Source organism: Mustela nigripes, chromosome 8 (assembly GCF_022355385.1).
Source record: "Mustela nigripes isolate SB6536 chromosome 8, MUSNIG.SB6536, whole genome shotgun sequence".
NCBI classification, from domain to species: domain Eukaryota; kingdom Metazoa; phylum Chordata; class Mammalia; order Carnivora; family Mustelidae; genus Mustela; species Mustela nigripes.
This window is the reverse complement of record NC_081564.1, coordinates 70,375,043-70,399,549: the sequence shown is the minus strand read 5'-3', so window position 1 is coordinate 70,399,549 and position 24,507 is coordinate 70,375,043. Positions and strand designations below refer to the sequence as shown.

General features: G+C 35.4%; 1 protein-coding gene and 1 non-coding gene across 2 annotated transcripts in view; one reads left to right on the top strand and one right to left on the bottom strand.

Annotated features, from left to right (window-relative positions):
- DCC (DCC netrin 1 receptor) overlaps positions 1-24,507 on the bottom strand; it is a 771,150-nt gene that overhangs the window by 188,408 nt on the left and 558,235 nt on the right. The window contains exon 13 of the mRNA XM_059408072.1: positions 3,154-3,295. Coding sequence (XP_059264055.1) covers positions 3,154-3,295 — 142 coding nt within the window. The remainder of the gene's footprint in view (positions 1-3,153; positions 3,296-24,507) is intronic.
- On the top strand, positions 1,024-1,130 carry LOC132024029 (U6 spliceosomal RNA). The gene has a single exon (XR_009406146.1). It is a non-coding gene; the product is annotated as a U6 spliceosomal RNA (small nuclear RNA).

Genomic DNA, 24,507 nt, shown 5'->3' with positions numbered 1-24,507 from the left:
CTTTATTTTCTGGACCACTTGTCATTTAGCTGTTCAGTGGACATGGAATTGGCTTCCGTGGTAGGAATTTTCAATTTTGGTATGATATGACATGACATATGATATGACATAATATAACACTAGAGTCTTGAATTTTTTCATTTTATATATACAATTTTAAAAATACATATTTTATTGTTATGTAAATAACAATCACTATCAATATTTTGGTATATATATTACTGTAAATACTTTTCTACCAATTCATTTTTTATTTATAAATATGGGCTTATACATTAATGTTGATTTAGAGTTTAGTTATTCACATAACAGTATGTTTTAAATATTTAACATGTTACTTAATAGTTTTACATTATATCATTTGCAATAGATCTACAGTATTCCATGACATGATCTTGATGAAATATTTTAGGAAACTGCCTATATTTGGATACTTGAATTCTTTTTTCCTATAATTGGGTATTAAAGTAACAGTGCAATGAACTTATTTATAGTTAAAAACTTCACAGAAAATATGGTTCAGAATTGGAATAAATTCTTAGTAGAAAACTATATCTATGAAGATCTCTGTCTCTTTCTCTCTCCCATTCTCTCTCTCACACATACATATTTACACCTGTGTATAACACATATCTCCACATTGCTTTCCAGAGAGATTCCAGAATCTTCTGGCCCATAGAAGTATATGAGTATTCATTATTTCTCTCAGATGCTTTCCAGAACAAGGTATCATCATTCATTTATATCTTTATTACTTTAATCAAAGGAAAATGCTAACTCATTTTTGTTTCAGTTTGCATTTCTCTACTAATGCGTTTGAACATTTTATCATGCGTATTGGCTTTTTATAGTTCTATAAATTGAGTACCCAATCCTTAGTTTTTCAATCAGAACATTCATCCTTTATATAATTATTCTATAAAATTTTTAAAAATATTTTTGACCTTTTCCTTTTGAGAAGAAAAATTAAAAAAAAAAGCTTCAGGACTTCAAATGTCAATAGCTACTAAAAACTAAGGCATGGTGCTTGCTCCAGTAGCATGTACACTAAAACCGGAGTGATACAGAGGAGATTAGCACAGCTTCTGTACGAGGATGACTTACAAATTATGGAAGCATTCCACATTTTGTATGATACAGATCAAAATTTTTAGAAAGTAGATCCTAGGAGTTTTCATCACAAGGAAATTTTTTTCTTTTTCTTTTTGTTGTATCTATCTGAGATAATGGCTGCTAACTAAACTGACAGTGCAATCATTTCACAATAAACAAAAGTCAAAGCATTGCATTGTATACCTTAAACTTATACAGAGACGTATGACAATTATACGACAATAAAATTGGGGTGCTTGGATACAATTATCCTTAGAGGCTCTTCTTCTAGTCTAGTATTATATCTTGGGAATTATACTTAAAACTTTCAGCAAGATTTTTTCAATCTTGGTGATTTCTTTCAAAATATCAACTTCGGTTATTGTTACCTTCTTCCTGTAATTTCATCAGGAAAAAAGACTTAGGGTCTTGGCTTTTCTTAAGCTTTTTAAATGATGTGGTAGAGTGTCATAACTTCTGCTTAGAGACAATAATACGTGCTCAAGAGATTTTGTCCAGATATAAAACAAGTAATGTGATTTTTGACAATCTACCTTGGAAGAATTCTCACCATTATGCTAAAATTTTATAGGCATAAAAGGGAAAAAAAAAAACAAACTGATGGAAAAAAGCAGGTTTTGATCAAGTCTCAGCTTGTGGGCTGAACAAGCAGCTTAAAATGTATGGGGCATGTGTGTGTGTGTGTGTGTGTGTGTGTGTGTGTGTGTGTACACACTATGATTTCAAATGAAAATGTATTGAGTATTTGGAATAGAGAAAGGAGTAAATAAGGGGTTATTTTCACCTTTTTTCACTTGCAATGATAGTTTACTTTATCTATTAGCTGTAAGTTATGAATTCCAATTTGTATATTTTCCTGGACCCAGTTTATGCGCCATTCCAGAGCTGCTCAACTTCACCCAGCAGTTCCTATCACAAGCCACTGCTATATTCTTTGCTTCCCAAGTCCCTGGCAATAGCTCATGCTCTTCTTAGAGCTATAAGGCCGCGTTGAGTACCGTTGCTACCTTAAACCAAGCAACCACCATATAAAGTACTCACTGACAAGGAGAGAACTCCATATTTGCATACTCACCAGGTGCTCTGACTTCTCAGATGCTGTTTGGAGATACAGAATGGATAATAGCCTATTGGCAAACTTTGACCAATGACAGGCTTCCTATCCAGCCACAGACTGTGATACATAGTGCTTCCTGTGGCCTCTGAGGAGACACCCTGGGAGGCCAAGTGAAGTCTGTTTACTCTAAACTTGTGGCCAGCTCAATGATATGTCACCATCATTGATTCCTCATCTCCCTTTCTCCCTTTCTTTCTTCCCTCACTGGTGCTTTCCTGGGCTTTCACCCCCTGAGAGGCATTATGGTGAAAGCATACCTCAGGCTCTGTTTTCTGGGAACCTGGCCTGACATAAATTAAAGGTTTTAATAGTTAAAATTAAATTAACACATGATTATTAATTTTATAAAATAAAATGCATGTTCTTCAACTACAGCACAGAAACTGGGTCCAGTTTTCATAAAGAAGCTTTATTTACTATGAGTTACACCAATATTGCTACGAAAGTGAATTTACTTTTATGTTTATGGAAAGTAGAACAGTCTTTATTTCCCAAACTACACTTCTCCACATTTTCCAACCCCATCTTCACTGCTGGAGATTAGGGGAAGAGAGATCAAAGTAACTTAAACTTGGGACCATTTGATTAGATGGTTTTTTAAGGTTATTAGTTAAAAAGTGAAAAATTATTTGACAAGAGAAGCTGTTATTGAATCAGCAATGCTGAGAAGCTAATGTGGATAAAAAAAAATTGATACATTTATTAAGATCATGATCCAGAGGCAAAATATGTTCTGAAAACATTATAGAGAATATCATGTTAAGAATATAAAGCTTATTCTTGTTCAGACCCATAAATGTCACCTGTCAGGAAAAACAACAACAACAACAACAAAAAATGTTCCCTTGAAGTGAGAGTATATTTTATTTCTAAAGCATTTAGTTCATCAAAACCTTGCAACATTACACCATGAGAACACTGACCTGTGAAAAGGTACCAGAGGTTGTTGGGCTCCAATGTTTCCATCTCACCCCTGCGGGTCGTCTTTCTGTGTCGAATTTTATAGCCAGTAATAAATCCATTTTGTGTGCCTGATGGAGGAGGCAGCCAGCTTACTTTGATACTCTGCAAAATAATAGATGCAAATTAAAACATTGGAGAGAGTAAGGGCGACAGGATGGGGTCAAAGAAATGACCCAAACCTAAGTGTGAATAAAGTAGAGAGGCAAGAAGTGCTAGGGATTACCCCACAGAACCAAATTAAAGCCATTCTTACTATCTGACAGTATTCCTCTTCGTATGATTTTGACAAAAATATATAATTCGACTGATTACATGTATTATCGCCTCTTCTTTGTAAATGCCACTAAAATGACAGTAAAATATTCTAAAGGGTATAAACCTATAAGGAAATAGAGAATAGGAGTCTAATGGATAAGAGATGTTAACAAATATTTAAGAGGTGCAAACTTAGAGAGAAATGTGGTGGCTGAGTCAAAGGAGAAAGATGAAACCTAAATTACCCCTTAAGAGATATTAATGAAAAATAAGGTGATTTACATGACAAAGTTCAGAGAGGACTAGAAATTGTTGTTTCCTAAGTACCTTGAAAGACAAGACTGAAGCATGGTGCTGAAATAAAAGATGGATTGAGAATCCTACTCCCATTCAGTAAAATCAATCTACTAATTCAGTGATCTGGAAGTAGCTGGCAGTTTTATTCTCTAGGGATATTGAAACAGAATCCACAGATTCAGAGATAGGAGGCAGAGGAGAGTTGAGATGAGGGCAAGGGACTTATTTTTGACTTATTAAGTCAAAGACACCCAAGTCTTCTTTGTTCCTCTGAAGTCAGAGCAGTGAAAAGCAGGTGTATATTTCCCAGGCAGAATATCAGGTAATAACTCTCTATAGAGAATTTTAAGTTAGCTTCTAGAGAAAACAACAGTCAGATTTCTGATTAATCCCCCAATAATGAGGTTCCCACTTAATAACCCAACTCGTGCACTAGAATTTGCATGTTGCAATCAACTTTTTAGTACCTATTTCATTTTAATGTAAACCAAAAATTTAAGACTATCAGACATTTAGAAAAATGCCTTTACTATAAAAGAGGAAAAAATACATAAGAACATAATGGCCCTTGAAGGAAACAGCACTGATGCTTAGAGCAGAGAAAGGATCTAAAAACCTATCATTAATACCCAGATAATCTAAAGGAAGACAGTGCATCTGTGAAAGGAATAAAAATACAGAAAATATAAAAGATTCTTTTAAAATATTATGATATTTGTAATTTGGTTGCATCAGTTAAATATTCAGCAAATAAACTGGAAGATAAATTAAAAGAAATCTCGTGGTGAATAATCTTTTTAATGTACTGTTGAATCCTATTGGCTAGTATTTTGTTGAGTATTTTCGCATCTGTGTTCATCAAGGATATTGGTCTATAGCTCTCTTTTTTGGTGGGATCCTTGTCTGGTTTTGGGATCAAGGTGATGCTGGCCTCATAAAAAGAAATCTCCTAAAATTTAGTGGGTTAAAAAAGATGAACATAGAATTTTTGAGAGAAAATAAAAAAGAGGTTTAGTCCATAATTTCCAACATCCAACTAATAAGATGAAATAATGAAAAAAAAATAGGAAAAATAGAAGGCAGAAAATTACTGAAGAACAAAAACAAAAACAAGAACTCTCCCCTGAAATAAAAAACTTACAGAACTAGAAAATTTGAGACTTCAGTCTAAAAGGGATTATGGAATATCTGACATCATGCATGAAAAAAAAAAAAAAAAACTACATTAAGGCACATTACTGTGAAACTCTACAGCCTCATGGGGAAAGAGGATTCAAAAGTTTCCAGAATGGAGGACAAAAAGCAGGTCCCATAAAAAAGGACCAGGAGTAAAAACAGTAAGGAGTAGGATTTCTCAACATTTAAAGTTAGAAACAACAGACCAGTACTTACAAAATTCTAATCCTAAAGTATTTTAAACCTGGACTTCCAAGGCTATACAAACAACCAACTGTAAGGAAAATATAACACAAGTATAAGAATATATGCTTATATAAGTACAACTATAGGGACTTTTCAGAAATACAAGGTTTCAACAATATCCATCTCCATTCCCTTTATCAGGAGACTAATGAGAGTGTGCTTTGGGAAAATGAGAGCAAACAGAAGGAAAAAGGTAAGAAATCCAAGAAATGGAGAATCTAAAACAGAAAAAAGAAGGAATTCTCAGGAATTCAGTAAAAAAAAAATTAATATAAGATTGGAAATAATAAGACGTGAGCTCAAAAGAGTACATACTATACAATTTCATTATATAAAGTTCAAGAATAGGTAAAACTAATTCAAAGTTATACAAAGCAGACCAGCAGTTGCTGCTCATGGTAGTTGTACTGGGGGAATGACTGGCTATGGGAAGAAAGAGACTTTTCAGCGTGATGGAAATATTCTGCATCTTTATTTCACGTTTGTTACATGGGTGGATATAATTGTCAAAATATATCATTATGGGGTCAATTGTGCCCCTGTTCTAAATTCAAAAGTTTTAATCCCCAATACCTCAGAATTTGAGTGTATTTGGAGGTAGGGACTTTGAAGAAATTACTAAGCTAAATGAGGCCAATTAGCATGAGACCTAATCCAATATGACTAATGTCATTTTAAGAAATGGAGATTAATGGGGCACCTGGGTGGCTCAGTAGGTTAAAGCCTCTGCCTTTGGCTCAGGTCACGATCTCAGGGTCCTGGGCTCGAGCTCCATATCGGGCAGGGAGCCTGCTTCCTTCTCTCTTTGCCTGCCTCTCTGCCTACTTGTGATTTCTCTCACTTTGTGTCAAATAAATAAATAAAATATTAAGAAATAAAAAAGAATTAGAGATTCAGAGACACACACAGAAGAAGACAATGTAAAGAGTGGAAGAAGAGAGTCATTTGTAAGTCAAGGAGAGAGGGCTCGGGAGAAAAAACTCTCCTGATACCTTGAACTTTGACTTCCAGCCTCCAGAGCTCTAAGAAAATGAGTAGCTGGGTTTGTTTAGGTTTCCTCATCTGTGGGGTTTGCTATGGAAGTTCCAGTGAAATAATACAATCATAGAAATAAACACTGAAGATTTGTGCACTTCACTTTAATTAATTATGCCTCTGAGCAGAAGAAGGACTAGAATGAAAATGAAGAGGAGGAGAAAGAAGGGAAGATGTTGGGTGAAGGGGACTAGGGATGGACATGTAGAAGAGTGCAAAGTGCTGACATAAAAATAAAACAGCAGGTGAGGTCTAAAAGTGGTGAATTAAAGCAAAGAAATTGAGGAACAGCTACCTGAGGACATTGTTGAAAAACATGAAGGTAAATTCCAGAAAAGAAAGAGTGACACACACACACACACACACACACAAATAAGAGTGACGAACATGGGGGTCTGGAGGGAATGGGAGCAGGGTTTGGTAAGGGAAGAGTCTATTAGTTTTAGCTGCAAGCCTGTTTGAAAAAATAATGGGCATGTAACACTTTGATGAACATTTAAATTAATCATTTTTTTTTAAAGATTTTATTTATTTATTTGACAGAGAGAAATCACAAGTAGATGGAGAGGCAGGCAGAGAGAGAGGGGGAAGCAGGCTCCCTGCTGAGCAGAGAGCCCGATGCGGGACTCGATCCCAGGACTCTGAGATCATGACCTGAGCCGAAGGCAGCGGCTTAACCCACTGAGCCACCCAGGCGCCCTAAATTAATCATTTTTTAAGATTTTATTTATTTACTTATTTATTTGAGAGTTGTGGGGGGCAGAGGAAGAAGGAGAAAGAGAATCTTAAACGGACTCCGTGCTGAGCATGACGCCTGTCACGGGGCTTGATCTCACAACCCTGAGATCATGACTGAACTGAAATCAAGAGACGGATACTTAACCGACTGAAAGAACTATCCAGGCCCCTAGATAAATTTTTAAAATAAACGTTTGTTGTTGTTCTTTTGAGGTGGTAGTAATGAATGACTGTCAGAAGCAGGTCAGACACAACGTCAGGGAATGGATTTCTGAGTCCCTGGCCCACAATGGCTGGAAGACTTTGATACTGTTTCAATCATGTGGAAGTAGCAGACGTAGGGCACTATTCTCCAGGGGAACTGAAGTCCAAGCCCCTTCTTTTAGATTACTATAAATTAGCTATTGCTCTACAAATGAGTAAGTGCCTTTGTAAAAGGATTTAAAAAATTGTGTAAAGTCAGTTATTGGCTAAGCATTTTTAAAATGTCAATGACATGCCGGTCAATTGTCGTGACTTGCAGTAGCCATGTTCTATAACGTTGCCTCAAACACTGAATTTGTAAATATGGTAATACTACTCCTAGGGAAAATACAGATTTAGGTTCTTATGAGCCTCTGTTTACATTTTTGTCAATTCATCAATACATAACCTTGTTTTATGGGTGTTTCTGCTTAAAGACATCTTATCCAATATTGTTGACACATTAACATTGAACTCATGGCCAATAGCACTATAACTCATGCCAGAATAAAGTTTATCTAACACATGGATTTTTCTCCCTAAGGCACATCACAGTCTCTCTCAATAAGTGATTCTAAGTAGCACTTCAGTATTATGCTTGGGGAGAATTTTAAACAGTAAAATCACCAACAGAAAGCAAAAGTAAATGAATAAATGCAAAAGAAGAAAGTGGCATTTATCTGACCACAGGAAGGACACTTGGTTACAATACAAGAAGTTTCTCCTTGTTCAGCCTCAACTGGGAATGTGTTCTTCTGGAGATTCCAATTGTTTCATTGTTCAGTGTGTGCACAAGTCTGCAAATGACTGGAAAAATATTGTGGGTATTGATTTGGGGTTACAAATACATTTTAGCAGGTAGGTGAATCTGCAAATTCAGACTTTGAAAATAATAAGGATCAAGTGTAAATATACAACAAATACATTTTAATAATTTTAGGGGAACTTACATGAATGGAATTAATATGATGATTTAAGTTAGAATATATCTGAAAGAGTATGACACTACTAAGGTCATTTATCTCACCCTCTACCCTTTAAATGTGACAAACTAAATGCCACTCTTAAAAATACTTGTTAACAATATTATGATTCCTTACTATAGACCTGGGAATGGTCTAAGAATCCTATATATCCAAGTCAGTTAGGTTTTTTTATCCTCACAATGACCCTGAGTTAAGGTCTGTTGCCACCATTTTTGTACAATCACATAGATTAGGACACGGAGAAGTAACATATATGAACCTATATGACCACCAAGTGATAGAGGCAGGATTTGAACTGAGATTATCTGATTTTGAAATTGGTATTCTTTACTATTTAATATTGCCTACCATGGGAGTTCAAGAGGCTGGGAGTCTAATTCATATAGTTATTATTCATTCAAAATATATTAACTGCCTCTTTGCTGTGTAGAAAACACTATCTTGGGACTATAGAAACATCCAGATAAGTCATGGTATATCCATTGTGGATGAGGATATAGACACAAAAGCTCAATGAAAATACAAACTGTTAAATACTAAAACAGAGAGGCCCAGAAAATACAATGGAAATACAAGAGAAGGAGAAATTAACTGTCTCATGTTGTCAAGAAAGACTTCACATATGAAACAAGAAAGACTTCAAATATGAGTAAAACTTTATGGAGGGGATAGAAAAGATATGTAAGACAAAGAGGATATTAAGAGGAAGCTCAAGATTTCATGACAATGTACAGCAGTACTTTCAAGTGAAGGTCAAGTAATCTCTTAATGGCTAGAGCCAATGGGACATATAGGACAATGTAATAGAAATGTAGATTGGAAAAAAGTTAAAAGTCTTCTGGAACATGCCAAGCAGACATATGTTTGATGAGTGTGCTCATTCACAGCGTTTGGCTAAAGAGACAAACTAGTGAAAAAATAGTAATATAATGTCTCTGGACCCCAAAGAATATATAGCCTTAAATACATATACACTTACCTATCCCTTTTCTCCACCCCTTCCCCACACATGTAAATGCATATACATGGATGTGTTGTTCTCAAGTGTTTTAGAAACTAGCAAAGAAACCCAGATTGGATGAAGAATCATACCTTATATTTACAATCCACTACTTATCTTACTTTTATTTTTCAATGCTTCAAGGTAGCCGTGACAGATATTATTACTATTTTACAATTTTACAAAAAAGGAAATTGAGGCACAGAGTTAAATGATGGACAGAAGTCATCTTGTACTATCACAGAAAGATTATCTAATGTTTGAGCCTAATATTTTTATTATTTTACACTAAAATAATCATAGAACTTCTACTTGACAATTCTACTCACCTAAATGCCCCTACCTACAAAATATTCTTTTTTTTTTTTTTAAGATTTTTATTTATTTGTTAGAGAGAGAGAGATAGAGAGCGCAAGCACAGGCAGACAGAGTGGCAGGCTAGAGGCAGAGGGAGAAGCAGCTCCCTGCCGAGCAAGGAGCCCCATGTGGGACTCTATCCCAGGATGCTGGGGTCATGACCTGAGCTGAAGGCAGCCGCTTAACCAACTGAGCCACCCAGGCGTCCCCAAAATATTCTTGAAAGAAATAAAATCTGAATTTAAATAGTTTTAATACATCCAATCAGCTTCCCGTATAGTACAAGATTGGCCCTTGGCAAATCAAAAAGGGTTATTTTCTATAGACTACAGGTTTATTTTTTAAAGTCAAAAGTAAATTCAAATAGAAAATAAAAATACAAAAGAAGACATTAAACTTTGACCAAGAGGTAGAAGCTTATGATTTCCAGTTATTACTTTGCTGTGTATCTTTGTTGAGTGACCTCTTTTAAGTCTTATAAATGACCCTAATCCCAATGCACATATTGAAACAAGGAGAATGATTGTGCTTTAGTATGTCTACAAATCACTTGCTAAGCCCGGGGAACTTAATTATACTAATGATTACATGAGCAATACTTAGTTTTTGACAGATAATAATTTTTCTTGATCATATTTGAGGATTTTCAGTGATTGTATAAATTATTCCCACATAGCCAATACCTTAATATCGATGTCTAGCAGAAATTAATTAATAGAATCAGTTATACACTCTACATGCCTGGAGACAAAGCCCCTCAATGGTTATCATTCATCTTTGGAAGTAATTTCGTCACTTGTATTCATTCTCATAGATGGGCAGCAGCTAAGTTTATTAACAATTTTTATGCTTTTCATTGGTTTCAAGCAAGAACCAGCAGATGGCAAAGTCTCAAATGGTCAAATTCTTTCCTTGCAGGTTCTCCTTCTGCAGATGTGGCTGGATGTCCTAAATTATATTGTTTTAGAACGTTCGTTGAAAGTATTCAGTAAATTTTTCATATTCAATGGCATAACATATCTTATTTTCTGTATAGGATTTGTTGTCAGTGCTTAGTAGGTCAGACTTCATTGCCTGTTCCCCCTAACGCTGTCACTGTTATGGGAACATTCTTGTACCTAGTCTTCATGGGTAAGCCTGGTAATTATTTTTATTAAAATACTTAACACATGACCTTTGGCATTTGAAAAATCCATTTTAATAGCTGTGGCTTGACTTTTGGTTCTTTCATTACTTGAGAAGGCGAAATTGATCCTTTTCAATCTGTTGCCAGTGTTCTATCTTAAATCAAGGATTAATTTCACTTTTTTCTCCAGATTTGAAATAAAAGAAGAACTGTAAAATTCAGTTTCCCCAAATCCTTCTATCTCCTTTTTGATTATCATAAAAATGAATTTGTTTCCAAGTTAGCATGATAGAAGCAGTTAGGTTTACTGATTGAAAAGAAAAGATTTCCCTGGCCATTATTTTCTAACTTTTTAAGATAACCCTATTCCATTTGGTGATGTGGTATTATCCTTTTTATGGGCTCCACTAATTCCTTTCTTTACTTTTCTTTCACTCTAGCATATGAGTAGTAAGTAACAAAACAGAAAAAAAAAACCCCTGATATGCCTGCCACCCCAAATTTTTCTCTGAAGCCACATTTCATAAGCTCCTATTTTTAATTCCACATATCCCACGGGACACTGACCTTCTGCTTTACTCTCTCTAGAATGTACTGTAGAGGAAGAGGAAGACGGGCCCCATTCCAAACATATTCAGGGATTGTAGGAAAGACTTTTTTTTTTTTTTTTAATGGTTTCATCTGGATAGTATTCCCATAGAAGGGAATTGAAGGGTGCCATTTGAAAGGAGGTCCTTCCAGCAAATAAGAATGCCTTGGCCAAAACAGCAGGAATCCAAGGATATTCACACTTAATTGAAAATAAGTTTTGAACTTTGCCCCTTATTTCTGTTCTGTATTTCTGGTGACTTGTTGAATCTCATGTTGCATGAAGAATGAAATATGCTTTCCATACTCATGACATCCTATACTTTTTTATTAAAGAGTGCCATCAGCACTTTTAAAGAACCTCTTTTTATTGTATCTCTCATCTATCTCTTTAGTTACATTCCCTCTGCCACTGCCCTAACTCAGACCTTAATTATGGCCCAGAATATTGCCACTGCTCACTAATTGATCCCCCTGCTTCCAGGTGTCCCCCTGCTAACACCCCTATGCATTATCTTCCTTATCAGGTGATGGGCTGCTAAAGTTCTCCGAGTCGTTTTTCTCATCTGCAATATAAGAAAAACCTACCTTAAAGGGTTGTGGTGTGGATTAAAGCAGATGATGGGAACGTGCTTGGAACTTCAAGGGAGAGAAGGTGTTAAGAGAAAAGGAGTGAGGCAAGACGTTAAGAGTTTAAAAGACAGAGAGGGGGAAAATAAAGGCAGAAGTAGACAAAGGTCCGAAGCAAGACCCTGTCTATCAATAATGCTCCCCGAATGTGGACCTACTCACTTGGACACTGACTCAACAACTTTTCTTCTGCACGTGAACAACATCGAGAGAAAGAAGTTACCTAACAACACTTCTTAAAATCCTTTTCTTCCATGAATGTTTACAGAGCAATTTACTCTGTAGAGTATGATTTACATTTCTTGGGGTAGCCCAAAGAACCTTCTGGCATAGGTGGAAAAGAAGAGATTGTGGAATACAATAGAGAGTAGAGGCATGTGGAAAAGTGAAGAAATGCTGTGTATATTTTTGGAGGTAGACTTGACAGGACACCGCGATTCACTGAATATCAGGTGTGAAGAAGGAAAAATCATCAATATTGACCCAAGTTTCTGGCATAAGCAACTCAGTAGATTATAATGCATTTACTGGGATAAGACTGAAAAACAATCCACTTTCAGAAAAAAAAGAAGTTTCCTAGACCTTCTCGTAGTATTAATAAATGACACCTCACAGAATGAAGCTGCCCATATTAATGATATTCCAGTTAATGCTGAGAAGGGCATGTTCTAATTTTATCACTTAGAATAAATGATATCTTAATAATATCCAAACTATTCAATAACAACATTTAATATTTAACCTTTGATATTTATCTTAATAGCTGGTAAATATTTTATTGGTGCTGAAATAAACTAAATTGAATTTCAAACTGGAATAGAACTTAATTCACTAATTAAAGAGTATTTTAAATTTTTTTTATGTATATAATTGGGTGAACAATTTCCAAAATGTGTTTTGGCTCTTTATAAACCTATACACTTAAAGGGACTAACCGAGTATGGATTTGATAAAATGTCAATAAAATATTATGAAGGTTTATATATATTTTTCCTGCAGTTATATACTGTTCTTGCAGATTGTTTTTACTTCATTATCATAAATATGCATGTTCACATGTTTTTTATTTCACTATCATAAATGTGCAATCTCTTGTGATAAGTGAAGTTAGAAAACTGGGTAGCATAATAAAATTGGTATTCTTGAGTTCATTTAGGCAACTGTTATCCAAAATGACATAAAGCCATGTTAGCAAGTACTTCATGTGACACATTTCCAGAGTGAAGTCTGTTAGTCAAGTCTAAGTTAAATATTTGTGCAATAATAAAAGTATGTTTATACACAAATTGAAAAATATTCCACTTTAAATAAAATGTTATGTCCTAAACTCAAAGAAACATTGCTTTTATTTAAAAAAATGAGAAAAGCTAGCCTGTTGTGATCTTGTTTGACGGCTTTGAAATGATAAGGACATTTTTCAATAGGTTAGCTTAGTTGTAAAATAGTCTTCCTTTTATCTCTGCCCTGGCGGCCTTTGGCTCCCCATAGAGAGTGCCAGCGGGTCTCCTCCCTGAGGATTAAACCCTACTTGACCTACTCTGAAAAATCCTATTCCTGGTTATGTTGTACTAAGCCACAGTGGGATTTTTTTTCCTCAGGCTGCTCAACTTCAAATCATATCGCAAATCCACTTTGAGTTGGGTCTTAGTTTTAGTGATTGGTTTTCTCCAGTCAGGAGGTAAGGATGCCGCATCTTTGTCAGTATTCTCTTACCTTGGTAATCTGTCTGGTTCTTCCAAAACACCCAAGAGTGAGTCCCCCAGCACCTCCTCTTTTGTGCATCTCTGAGGCTGGCCAACTTCCCCGACAATTGTTACTCATCTCTCTGAATCTAAGCACTCCCTGCTTTCATATTCTGAACTGCCCAAACCTCCTGATCTTCTGATTCAGTGCTTGGAAATTCTTGTCAGCCCTTTCTGACTGCACCCACTGGGTACAGCTTTGATTTACTGCTCTATTTTCTGGCTACTGTGACCAGTCTTCCTGAAGGAGCATCCCTAATTACCTTCCTTACTCCTGATTTAGGGGCATAGCCCTCCTGACACTGGATCTGAATTCCACACCCATTCATCCCACAGAACTGTCTTTTTTAGGTGTAGAAAATGCACACATATAAAACTAAAACAAAACAAAAACAAAACCAAAACCAAAACCCAAAAAACCAAAAACCAAAAACTGCACACACTAAGAAATGGCATCTGGAATATGCTCTATTTCTTATGTGTTCCATTTTTATATTTCTTAGTTAAAGTAAACTGGGCTAAATTAATTTGATGCTGGGAAATTGACAAGCCACCACTTTCCCTGCTCCTTTAATCAAATTCTGAGAGCTCAACCTTCACAATTCCAAGGAAAAAGGGGGAAACTAATCACTTATCTAACCTACTTCATTTTAGTAGCATAGGGGAATTGAACCAGTAAATTAAGGTCAAATAGGTTTCCAAACCTACACTGTAAGAGCATCTATCCATCACTGTCCATGGAGACAGAGGGCATCCATGTTATACTGGTAATTTGGCAGTCTGGTAAGTTAGCATTTTGGATACTTTCAGAGCAAAATTAAAAAAAAAAATTCCTCTGTAATATAAAGATGAGGCATAAAAGTCAATTAGAAGAAAAGGGGACAACAGCCCAGTGTGGTCCACAGACTCTTTTCCAGGGTGTCACTAATTCAACTCTGGTCCCAAGTTTGCATACCTCTTCTACATATACTAGTCATCTATTTAAGAATTAACTCCAAATGTTAAATAAAGCTTAAATCCTAGGCACGGGTAAATGGAAATATACTTGGGAGTTCCTTAATTCTCACAACTCATGCTTAAAAAAACCTTACTGGATGTTCTGTCTAGTATGCAGCCCTAAACTGCCATTTAGAGAGACAATAATATTTTGTAAATAAAAGATGTTCAATAAGTATAATAAGATGGATGACAGAAAGCATACTGTTCTACTCTCAGCTTTTCATTAATTTGCTAAGTGACATCAGGAATCATTGACCTAACTGCATGGATTGTAGATCACGGACCTCTCTTTCACTCAGCTAATTGTTGAGGGGTATTCAGGGAGGAAGAGTTCAGAAGCATAAAAATACTGCAAAATACAAAGTTCTACTCTTGTTTTAGTTTTTTTTTCCTTTTACCATTCCTGAGTTATCAGGTCACTTTGGCTTCATATGATTGTGTGTCGAAGACATAAAAAGACATAAATGAATGAATGATTCTTATAGAGGCAGAATTATCTTCATGAACACTTCAACTGATCACAACAACTAGATTACATTTCCCTGGAAAACAACTTGCTTTGCCTCTCAAAAACCCTTCACTGAATGTGTAAAGAGGTGGTTCTGTTATGGTAGATTTTGACATATTTTGAGTGACCCATAGAAACAGTGCTTTCTCCATTGATTACAAAAGCCCTGTTGGAGTTGATTCTCAGGTATGTAACTATGCATGGTCTCTATTACTGGATGAAAAATGAGGAAAAATCAATTATTTTTTCCTGCTAGCCAAGCTGCCTTGGCCAACTAAATAAAATTAACTTTATGTTTCTAAGCCAACCAAGAAAATCACTCCCAAATACACACTATCATCCACACTAAATGGAATTAAAAAAGAAGGGTAGAATTTGTATGTATCTAGCATCTTTTTTTTTTTTTTTTGTAATCTCTTGGATTTAAAAGAGCATTTTTTTTTTTTTTATTTTACACATGATAATTTGCTATGCATAGTCTAGTAGCCAGGCCTGTTTTATTCTAGGTCCTAGAAACTGGAAATGTAATTTCTAGGAGGTATTCACATTTTGACAAAATTCCATTACGATAAAGCAATTTGGTTGTTCCCTGGAGTTCATGATAAAGCGATCTTACGAGTAATACATTTCAGAATTTGTCAGTATCAATAGACTTTATTCTCCAGTACCCAAGTCTTTCCCTAGAACTAAGCTGGATGTTTAGGGAGGCTCATTAACTCTTTCAGATCACTAGGTCCTTTCTCAGACTGTTCATTTCTACTAAATAAAACTACTAAAAACAATGTAATAGCCTTGATGCAGGACCTGGAGTTAGGAAAGCCAGAACACAAATACATCGGCAGAGTTATATATAAAATTATACCCTTCAAAGGCACAAGAAAATAGACCAATACACAATTTAAGTCAGAAAATACAATATCCACTTATTTCTTACTTCTTTTGTTGGTTTGTTTTAGAACATGGAAACCAAGATATCATTCGAGCAGTAAGGTGAATGGCGTAACTTCAGAATAATTAATTTCACCAAATATTTAAGCAACTGAGGCAAGACATAAGAGTTTAAAGACTGATTTATACTAAAGAAAATTTTTTAAATATATGAGTTAAAATGCATTTATCAAGAATAACCAGTAGGAACTCAGAGTATTGCAATAATGCACTCATGTTAAAATGATCACGATATACCAAATGGTCTCTTAAAAAATGAAATATTAGCTTAAAGATTGTACAGTGCTCAGTAAGAGAATAAAAACCAAAGTTTTTATAACACTATATACTAAAACTTGCTTTAGTGACAAACCAGAGACTTCATCACAAAAATAATTTCTATCTGATGTTTGATAGGATAAATATGATTGCAAATGAGTCTCACCCTATACAGAACAATGCCCTCTATGTTTTAATGTACATTAAAATTTAGGCATGTCCAATATTTAGTGATAAACATATACAGCTGGGTCTATATTGAATAAGGGAAAATGTTACTATAAAATAATTTTCTTTAAAGAAGCAGAAGTGGCTATTTAACAGTGGCATATCTTCAAGTAAACTGTCAAATTAGGCCCTAAGTAATTAATCTCTGAAACCAGCAGGCTTTCAATCTCAGAGCAGCCATCTCAAAGACATGACTTACCATGTAATTACATGGGACATTACAATGTATTTATGAGGTCATTTATTACAATGTACAGTAATTACAGAGTACTTACATAGCTATTTATGTCTCATAAAATGAAGTGAGACTAAATATTTTAATTGTGTTGCAGAAATAAGGGAAAATATTTGAGTTCTAAATGTCAGGTGAGATTACAGGTCAGATTCACATAACTCATATTAACAGCTGGCTGCTTCCAGAGTCACGTGTTTCGCGTTGCTCTCTTATTAGAAATGAAGGTTGGAGAAATATTCCTTCTAGGAATGAGTGAGTGGAACTGTTCTCAATTTCAATGCTCAGGTAAAGCCAGAAGATAAACCAATAATATAATTTATTATTTATACTTACATACAAACCCTGAACGTCCAGGCATCAACAGAGTTGCTGGACTAAAAACAAGGTCATGTATAATGTGTTAACAAATGACACACCACACAATTAGATGGAATAATAAAAGAGCAGTTCTTCTGTTTTCCATTTCTATTATTTTGGATAAAAATGGTATTTATTCAGATTTTCACACCTTCTTAAATATGCAGTAAAATTTCAAAATTGTGTGTTTTTCACGATTCTTCCCTTCATCCCAGATTATACTTGGAAATTCTTATTTTGCCTAACAAGTGAATTATGGCAGCTGAGAGAAGAGGATTCTGTGCTTGTTACACCTGAAACATCATTGATATATGAATAATGGAGAGCTCAGTGCTCTCATTACTACATTGCTGATTTTAAAAATGACAATAAAAACCTTTTTGGATTTATAATTATCTGTTCTCTTTGGATTAACACCCAAAGCAAATTATGTGCATTTTTTTTTTTGTTGTTGAAATAACACCCTGAATGCCTGCTATGTTCTAGGCATGCTGTTAGAACAGAGTCATATTCACCTAAAACATTTTTCTTAAAAAACACGATCTTTTCAGTGATAGATTCCATGTTCTGTAGGTAGATTGGACTTACTATGTCTATTAAGCTTAACAAACACACCATACGATGCTCTCCTTTTGGTTAAATAAATTCTGGCTTTACATTCAGAGTTTATGCCTTTCAATTAGATTGGTCATTATTAGATGAATTATGAAATGCAAACAGTATTGCTCAGCCTTTGCTTATTCTTTTTTTTTTTTTTTTAAAGATTTTATTTATTTATTTGACAGAGAGAATTCACAAGTAGATGGAGAGGCAGGCAGAGAGAGAGAGAAGGAAGCAGGCTCCCTGCTGAGCAGAGAGCCCGATGCGGGACTCGATCCCAGGACCCTGAGATCATGACCCGAGCCGAAGGCAGCGGCTTAACCCACTGAGCCACCCAGGCGCCCGCCTTTGCTTATTCTTGCTAAGATGCCTCTGTTCATGGGATTCAATGATCAGAAAGTACAAAATAATGTTCAATTATGATGGCATAGACAAAATATTCTTTTCTAAGCTTTAGCCTGTCTTGTGAACTTCAACAATCATTTTTTTCAAAAAGAATAAATGTCAGATCATTTTTTTTGTCATGCAGATATTATAACTACCAAATTGCTATAAATATGTGAGCTAATTAATTCCTGTAAAGACTGATCAGCAGGCTGACAGTGATACCAACTGCAGCCTCCTGGCAAAACAGGGATTCCATCAATGTTTAATGACTGTTAGGTTCGTATATTATCGTCCCCGAATTTGCCAAATCCAGATACTCAGGACCCACAGAGCCATCTGCAGAAATGTTGCCTGTTAATATGCTAATAAACCAATTAAGATTCACAGACCTCTTCAACAGGCACTCAGGACAATTCTGATCAACTGTACCAATTTTATTTATACATGCAGAAAGAATGGGTCCATTTTCTCACTAAAATTCAGAGAAGCTACTCAGAGTAGTTAGGAGCATCATCTCAATAACTCCTTCTAATTTAAGAACAGTAAGAGATAGTTTATTTTGGAAAAAAAAAATAAAAACCTCTGGGTAACTATCAATACTTCAATCAGTATTTCAATTAGATATGCATTCATTATGTGTCTAATTGATTAACAATTAGCAGCACCTGTAGTTGGCTATAATTTTAATTACTGATTACACTAAGGCTGATTACTTAAAATGATACCTGCATGAACACCATTGGATTATAAAGAAAAGAATAAAACAATTCCAGAATAATTAGTTCTATTAAAAAGGAGATTAAAACCAATTCAATGAAATATTTTTAATATTCTTATTTTAAGCAATGGTAATAGATTTCTCTTAAGTTATGCAATATGGAGAGAAGCTAACTAATGGTTTGTTTAATGTAACTAATCTGCCATTTTCCTGGATGATGTGGAAGTATTTCAGAATAAGCCATTGTCCATCAGAACAAGCATAAGGAAGAAGATCCTAAGTAACAATAGATAACAATAGAGCCCCATTTCTAATCTGCTTTTTAAATATTCATGTTTTAGAAATGGAAAGGTATGTTGATCCTTCTTCATGAGCAAGACAGACCCATCAACAATCATCCTCAAAAGAGATCTTGGACTGTATTTTTTAGCCACAAAAGGAACACAATTGTTTCAAACACAGTTTTTTAAAAAGAAAAAGTCAATTTTGAACTAAAATATCTTAAAACTAGGTAATAGTTGCAAACATTCTGGTGTGCAAAATACCATGTGTTTTCATTTTACTATTCTAAGAGACGATTTGTAGCAACACAGATCCAACAACTGCTCCAAACGTAAAAAAAAAATATATACATATTCTCCACAGTTTCATACTATCACATCATATTCTTTTTTGGGATTTAGGACTTCAAAAAATAGGTTGGTGCACAAGTTATGGTAGGTTTTTTACAACCTTTTTTTAGCATAAATGAAATATTTGTGCAAATGACTGTTTTAAACAGAGAGTTTGATATTTATTTCCTTTTTGCAATTCTATTATAAAACGTTCCATGCAAATACAAAATTAGAGTAGTATATCATTACACAATCACCAGGATGGCTATGATAAAAAAGACAGATAATAACAATATTGGTGAGGATGTGGAGAAATTAGAATCTTCATACATTGCTGGTAGGGATGTAAATTGGTGCAGCTGCTTTGAGAAATAATCTGGCAGTTCCTCAAAAGCTAACTGTAGCATTAACTATGACTCAGTAATTTCTTTCTAGGTATTCTCCAGAAAAAGGAAAACATGCATTCGCACAAAAATTTATACACAAATGTTCATAACAGCATTATTCATTATACCAAAAAAAAAAAGTAGAAGCAATCTAAATGCCCACCATCTTTTGAATAGATAAACAAAATGTAGCATATCCATACAATGTATTATTATTTGACCATATGAAGCAATGAAGTATTGATAGATGCTACAACATGGATGAACCATGAAAACATTATGCTAATCGAAAGAAGCCACTTACAAGGGACCACATGTTGTATTTCATTTACAGGAATGTGCATCTTAGAGACAAAATTAGATTAGAGAATGAACACCCATGAATGATGGAGGAAGAGGATAGGAGGGAAAAGAGGGGTGACTGCTAAAGGGTAGAGGGCTTTTTTAGGGATGGCCAAATGTCATACAATGAATTGTGGTGAAGCATGCATAACTTTAAACGGGTAAATTCTATGGTATATGGGTTATATCTCAATCAAGATGTTACCAAAGCAATTGCATCACAAAAATTAGATTAGCATAATGAACCCCAATATGCCCATCAATTGACTTCAAATTTTCAGTTTATTTCCACTCTTATTATATGTATCTGCTAAGCCGCTGGACTGAGATTGTATTTAAAAGAAATCCTGCAAAGTGGAGAAATGCACCCATGTGTGTGGGCCTCCCCATAAGTGAGAAATACATTCCAGAAGGACCTGAACACAATCTATCTTTAATCCTCATCCCTGATAGGATGCTTTGTATATATGGTACTCACAATATGTTTCCAGATGGCAGCGGTGACAGACTGAACAAGTATGGCCTCCAGAAGGAGGCAGTGTAGAGAGCAGTAGAGTCCTACTCTACTGTTTTTTAGGTATTTCCTTTGAGGACATTTAGGAAGTAAGGTGTGGTTGGGGGCTAAAGCATCTGCAAAGAGCTCAACCGGTTAAGAGCTCTAATAAGGCCCATGGGAAGTTTATGGAGGCTCCATTCCAACTCCTTTTAAAAATGATTCTTGTACAACAAAATTAGATGACAAAACATGGTTCCAGCCTACGCAGGGTGTTCTTGACTTTCTTTACTTTATCCTTGTTACCAGGATATCCACAGTATTTCCGTTATACTTAAAAGACATTGTGTGGGCCTGATTTGTGCACACAGGTGCAATGAAGGAAGAAATAAAGGAACACCAGATAGAAGGGCTAATAGCTCATGAGGTCCCTGACAAAAGTTCGAAGAAAAAAAAGAAGAGAGTTGAGAAGTGAGAGGACTCTTGTGAGGAAGAGAATGATTACCTAGACTCAATAAAACAAGTTGTCGTAAACAAAGAAACAAAAATTGAATTAGGTTCTTCATAACTTCTACCAGGTGATCTCCTCAGACATCTGGGGAAACGAGAGTATGTTGGGAGAGAGACTGTTGAAAGGGAGATAAAAGAAAGGAGTCTGTAGGACCCAGAAGGAGGGCAGGGCATGATGGGGGTCATGTTGCTATAAAGTTATCAAGATGGGCACTGATGAAGCAGGATGTGCCCATAATTAGCATTAATGAAAAACTAATTTAAGTAAATGCCAAACAAGTAACAATCATGACATATATATAATTTTTATTTAGATTTCATTCTATGATATCTATATATCTATATCTAACTCTCTATATATCTACATATCTATGAGATATATATATTTTTTTCTAGGATATACATATATCATACAGAATTTTAATACTGGCCCATGGTTTAATTTTCCAGCTCAATTTCTGTTTTGTGGTATGAAGGAAGAAGTCTAGAAGACCAACAGAAGAAGCATAACTAAAAGGTTACCTTTTGACCTTCTTCCTTTAATTCTTTTTTTTTTTTTAAGATTTATTTATTTATTTATTTATTTGACAGACAGAGATCACAAGTAGGCAGAGAGGCGGGCAGAGAGAGAAGAAGGGCAGCAGTCTCCCTGCTGAGCAGAGAGCCCGATGCGGGACTCCTTCCTTTAATTTTTTTTATCTTCACTTGTTATCTGTTGTCTCTGCTTTCAAAATCACATTGAAATATTATGAACCATTATGAAAACACCTTTTTTTTTTTTGAAAACATCTTTAAAATAATATGGGTCAAATCAGTAATCTCTTCCTAAATCAGTGTCTTAGAGGAAGAGGCGGAGTCTGAAATGGAAGGAAGGAAGGAAGGAAGAAGGGAGGGAGGGTGGAAGGCAGGAAGAAAGAAAGGGCAAGGAAGGGAGGGAGGAAGGAAGGAAAATAAGGAAGCTATTTTTTCTTCATCAGAATACGTTTGTCAGTGACCAAGCAGATGGCAACATCATCTTGTCTGTCCGGGTGTATCATGATACAGCCAATGTACAGATACACATGTCTACCCTTCAAACTCAAGTTTTACCTTACTCATGAATTCTGGCTGAACTCTCTTCTTTTTGCTCTAAGCTGTATGATTCATATGAAATAATGAAATGCTTAACCAAAAATATTTCCCCACTCCTGACTTGCCTGCAGGTCAGTTGTAAAGACATTCAATTTCCAATAATTAGGTCAGTGCTGACTTGCTGATTTCTTCTTTTCTGTCTTCTCTTATTCTTTTGTTCATTAGCAAGTAACGTAAAGATCATAGGAGATAGCTACTGAATATTCTGGGAAAGGTAAATGACCAGAAGTCACCAGACAACATTCTTTGCACATTGATTATCTTTTTTTAGGATTAATGACTAGGGTTATTCTGTGAAGGTCTTTCAGTTTTGTACTCAGTAGCATATGTTTAATTAGATGTCTTTTTTGCTCCTTGCACAAATTCAGTAACATGAGGCTAAGCACCATCATCTGTGTATATCTTAAATTAGAAATGAAAAAAGAGTCCTTATTTCATTCTGTTCTCACTTTCAAGACATAAATATTTTTAAAAAATTGTTCTGAAAGCAAGGGATAGCAGGAAGAGTGTAGGGAGATGTTAACACGTAGAGATGATTAACTTCTAATGTTTCACACTGATAAAACACTTTAGTATTATAATAAACTCCAAAGACATTAAATAACTTTTCTTGCTCAGTTTCCTTTACCAGAGGTATTTTGCAATTGAGGCCACTGAGGCAAAGTTATCCTTGGTTCTTTGGATATGGATTACAAAAGTCGTTAACTTTCTAAATCTCTATTTTAGAAACTTTTTATAAGAACTCTTCATGTGTCTTCGATGTGTGCTATCTTATCTGGGAATATATGCTGTACGGGAGAAGAGAGGAGACAGTGGCTTGGTTGCTGGTTCTACTCATCAGCTGTTCTTGCTTACGCAACAGTGAGATGGAGAGAAGATGGCCTTGAAGTCAGTGGGGCCTGCATTTAAATTCCATTTACTGGGGCACCTGGGTGGCTCAGTGGGTTAAGCCTCTGCTTTTGGCTCAGGTCGTGAGCAAAAAGAAATCCCATACCAGGAGACATTTGTAAAAGAGGAAGTCACCTGTGCTAGAAACTCAGGACTCACATCAACAAAACAGAGAAAGGTCATAAAAAAGAACAAAATTTCTGGTTAAGTCCAGAGCATGTTCCTTTATTCTACTCAGAGGTCTTCATGAAGGAATTCAAATCAGATGGGCATTTGAATGTTTGAGGTGAGGAGCAAGATCTGGCATTGCTATGTGAAATGACCCTCTCTGCAACTTCATGAACATTTTACTTTCTCAATATACTGTTCTAAAACAAACAAACAGCAAAACCCATTAACATTTCTGAAATGTAAACAGTAATGAGACTAGGCTATTATAAAATAAATCCAATATTGGGAACAGAAGTAAGTATTGAATCTTGATGCTTGTAGAAAATAAAAAATGGCACTTTGCATATAACTAGATTGTATCTCCTGTGGTTGAGCTTATAGGTTTCATACTCCATTTCATCAACAATCAAGAGCAGTGTCATAAAGAGATTCATCCACAAGCTCATAAAATAGCCTAGATTTGAATCTCTGTTTTAACACTTAACAACTGTGAGTTCTTGAGTGCAAGTTGTTTACCCTCTCTGTCACTTACTTTCCTATCTACACAAGAGAATGATGACAACAACTTCATTGTGTTAAGAGGCTCAAAGGGGCACAGCTGTAAAGAAAGTATTTATCAGTACACTATTCCAAGTGCTGTGTAAAGCTAAATGTCAAGCCTAAAAGTGAGTTCTCAACAGAAGACACCAAAATTAGTTATGTTAAGAAATGACAGAGTCTGGATGGAACTAGAGCGTATCATGCTTAGCGAAATAAGTCAAGCAGAGAAAGACAACTATCATATGATCTCCCTGATATGAGGAAGTGGTGATGCAACATGGGGGCATAAGTGGGTAGGAGAAGAATCAATGAAACAAGATGGGATTGGGAGGGAGACAAACCATAAGTGAGTCTTTTTCTTTTTTTTTTTTTTTTTAAGATTTATTTATTTATTTATTTGACAGAGAGATCAGAAGTAGACAGAGAGGCAGGCAGAGAGAGAGAGAGAGAGAAGCAGGCTCCCTGCTGAGCAGAGAGCCCGATGCAGGACTTGATCCCAGGACCCCAAGATCATGACCTGAGCCGAAGGCAGCGGCTTAACCCACTGAGCCACCAGGCGCCCCCATAAGTGACTCTTAATCT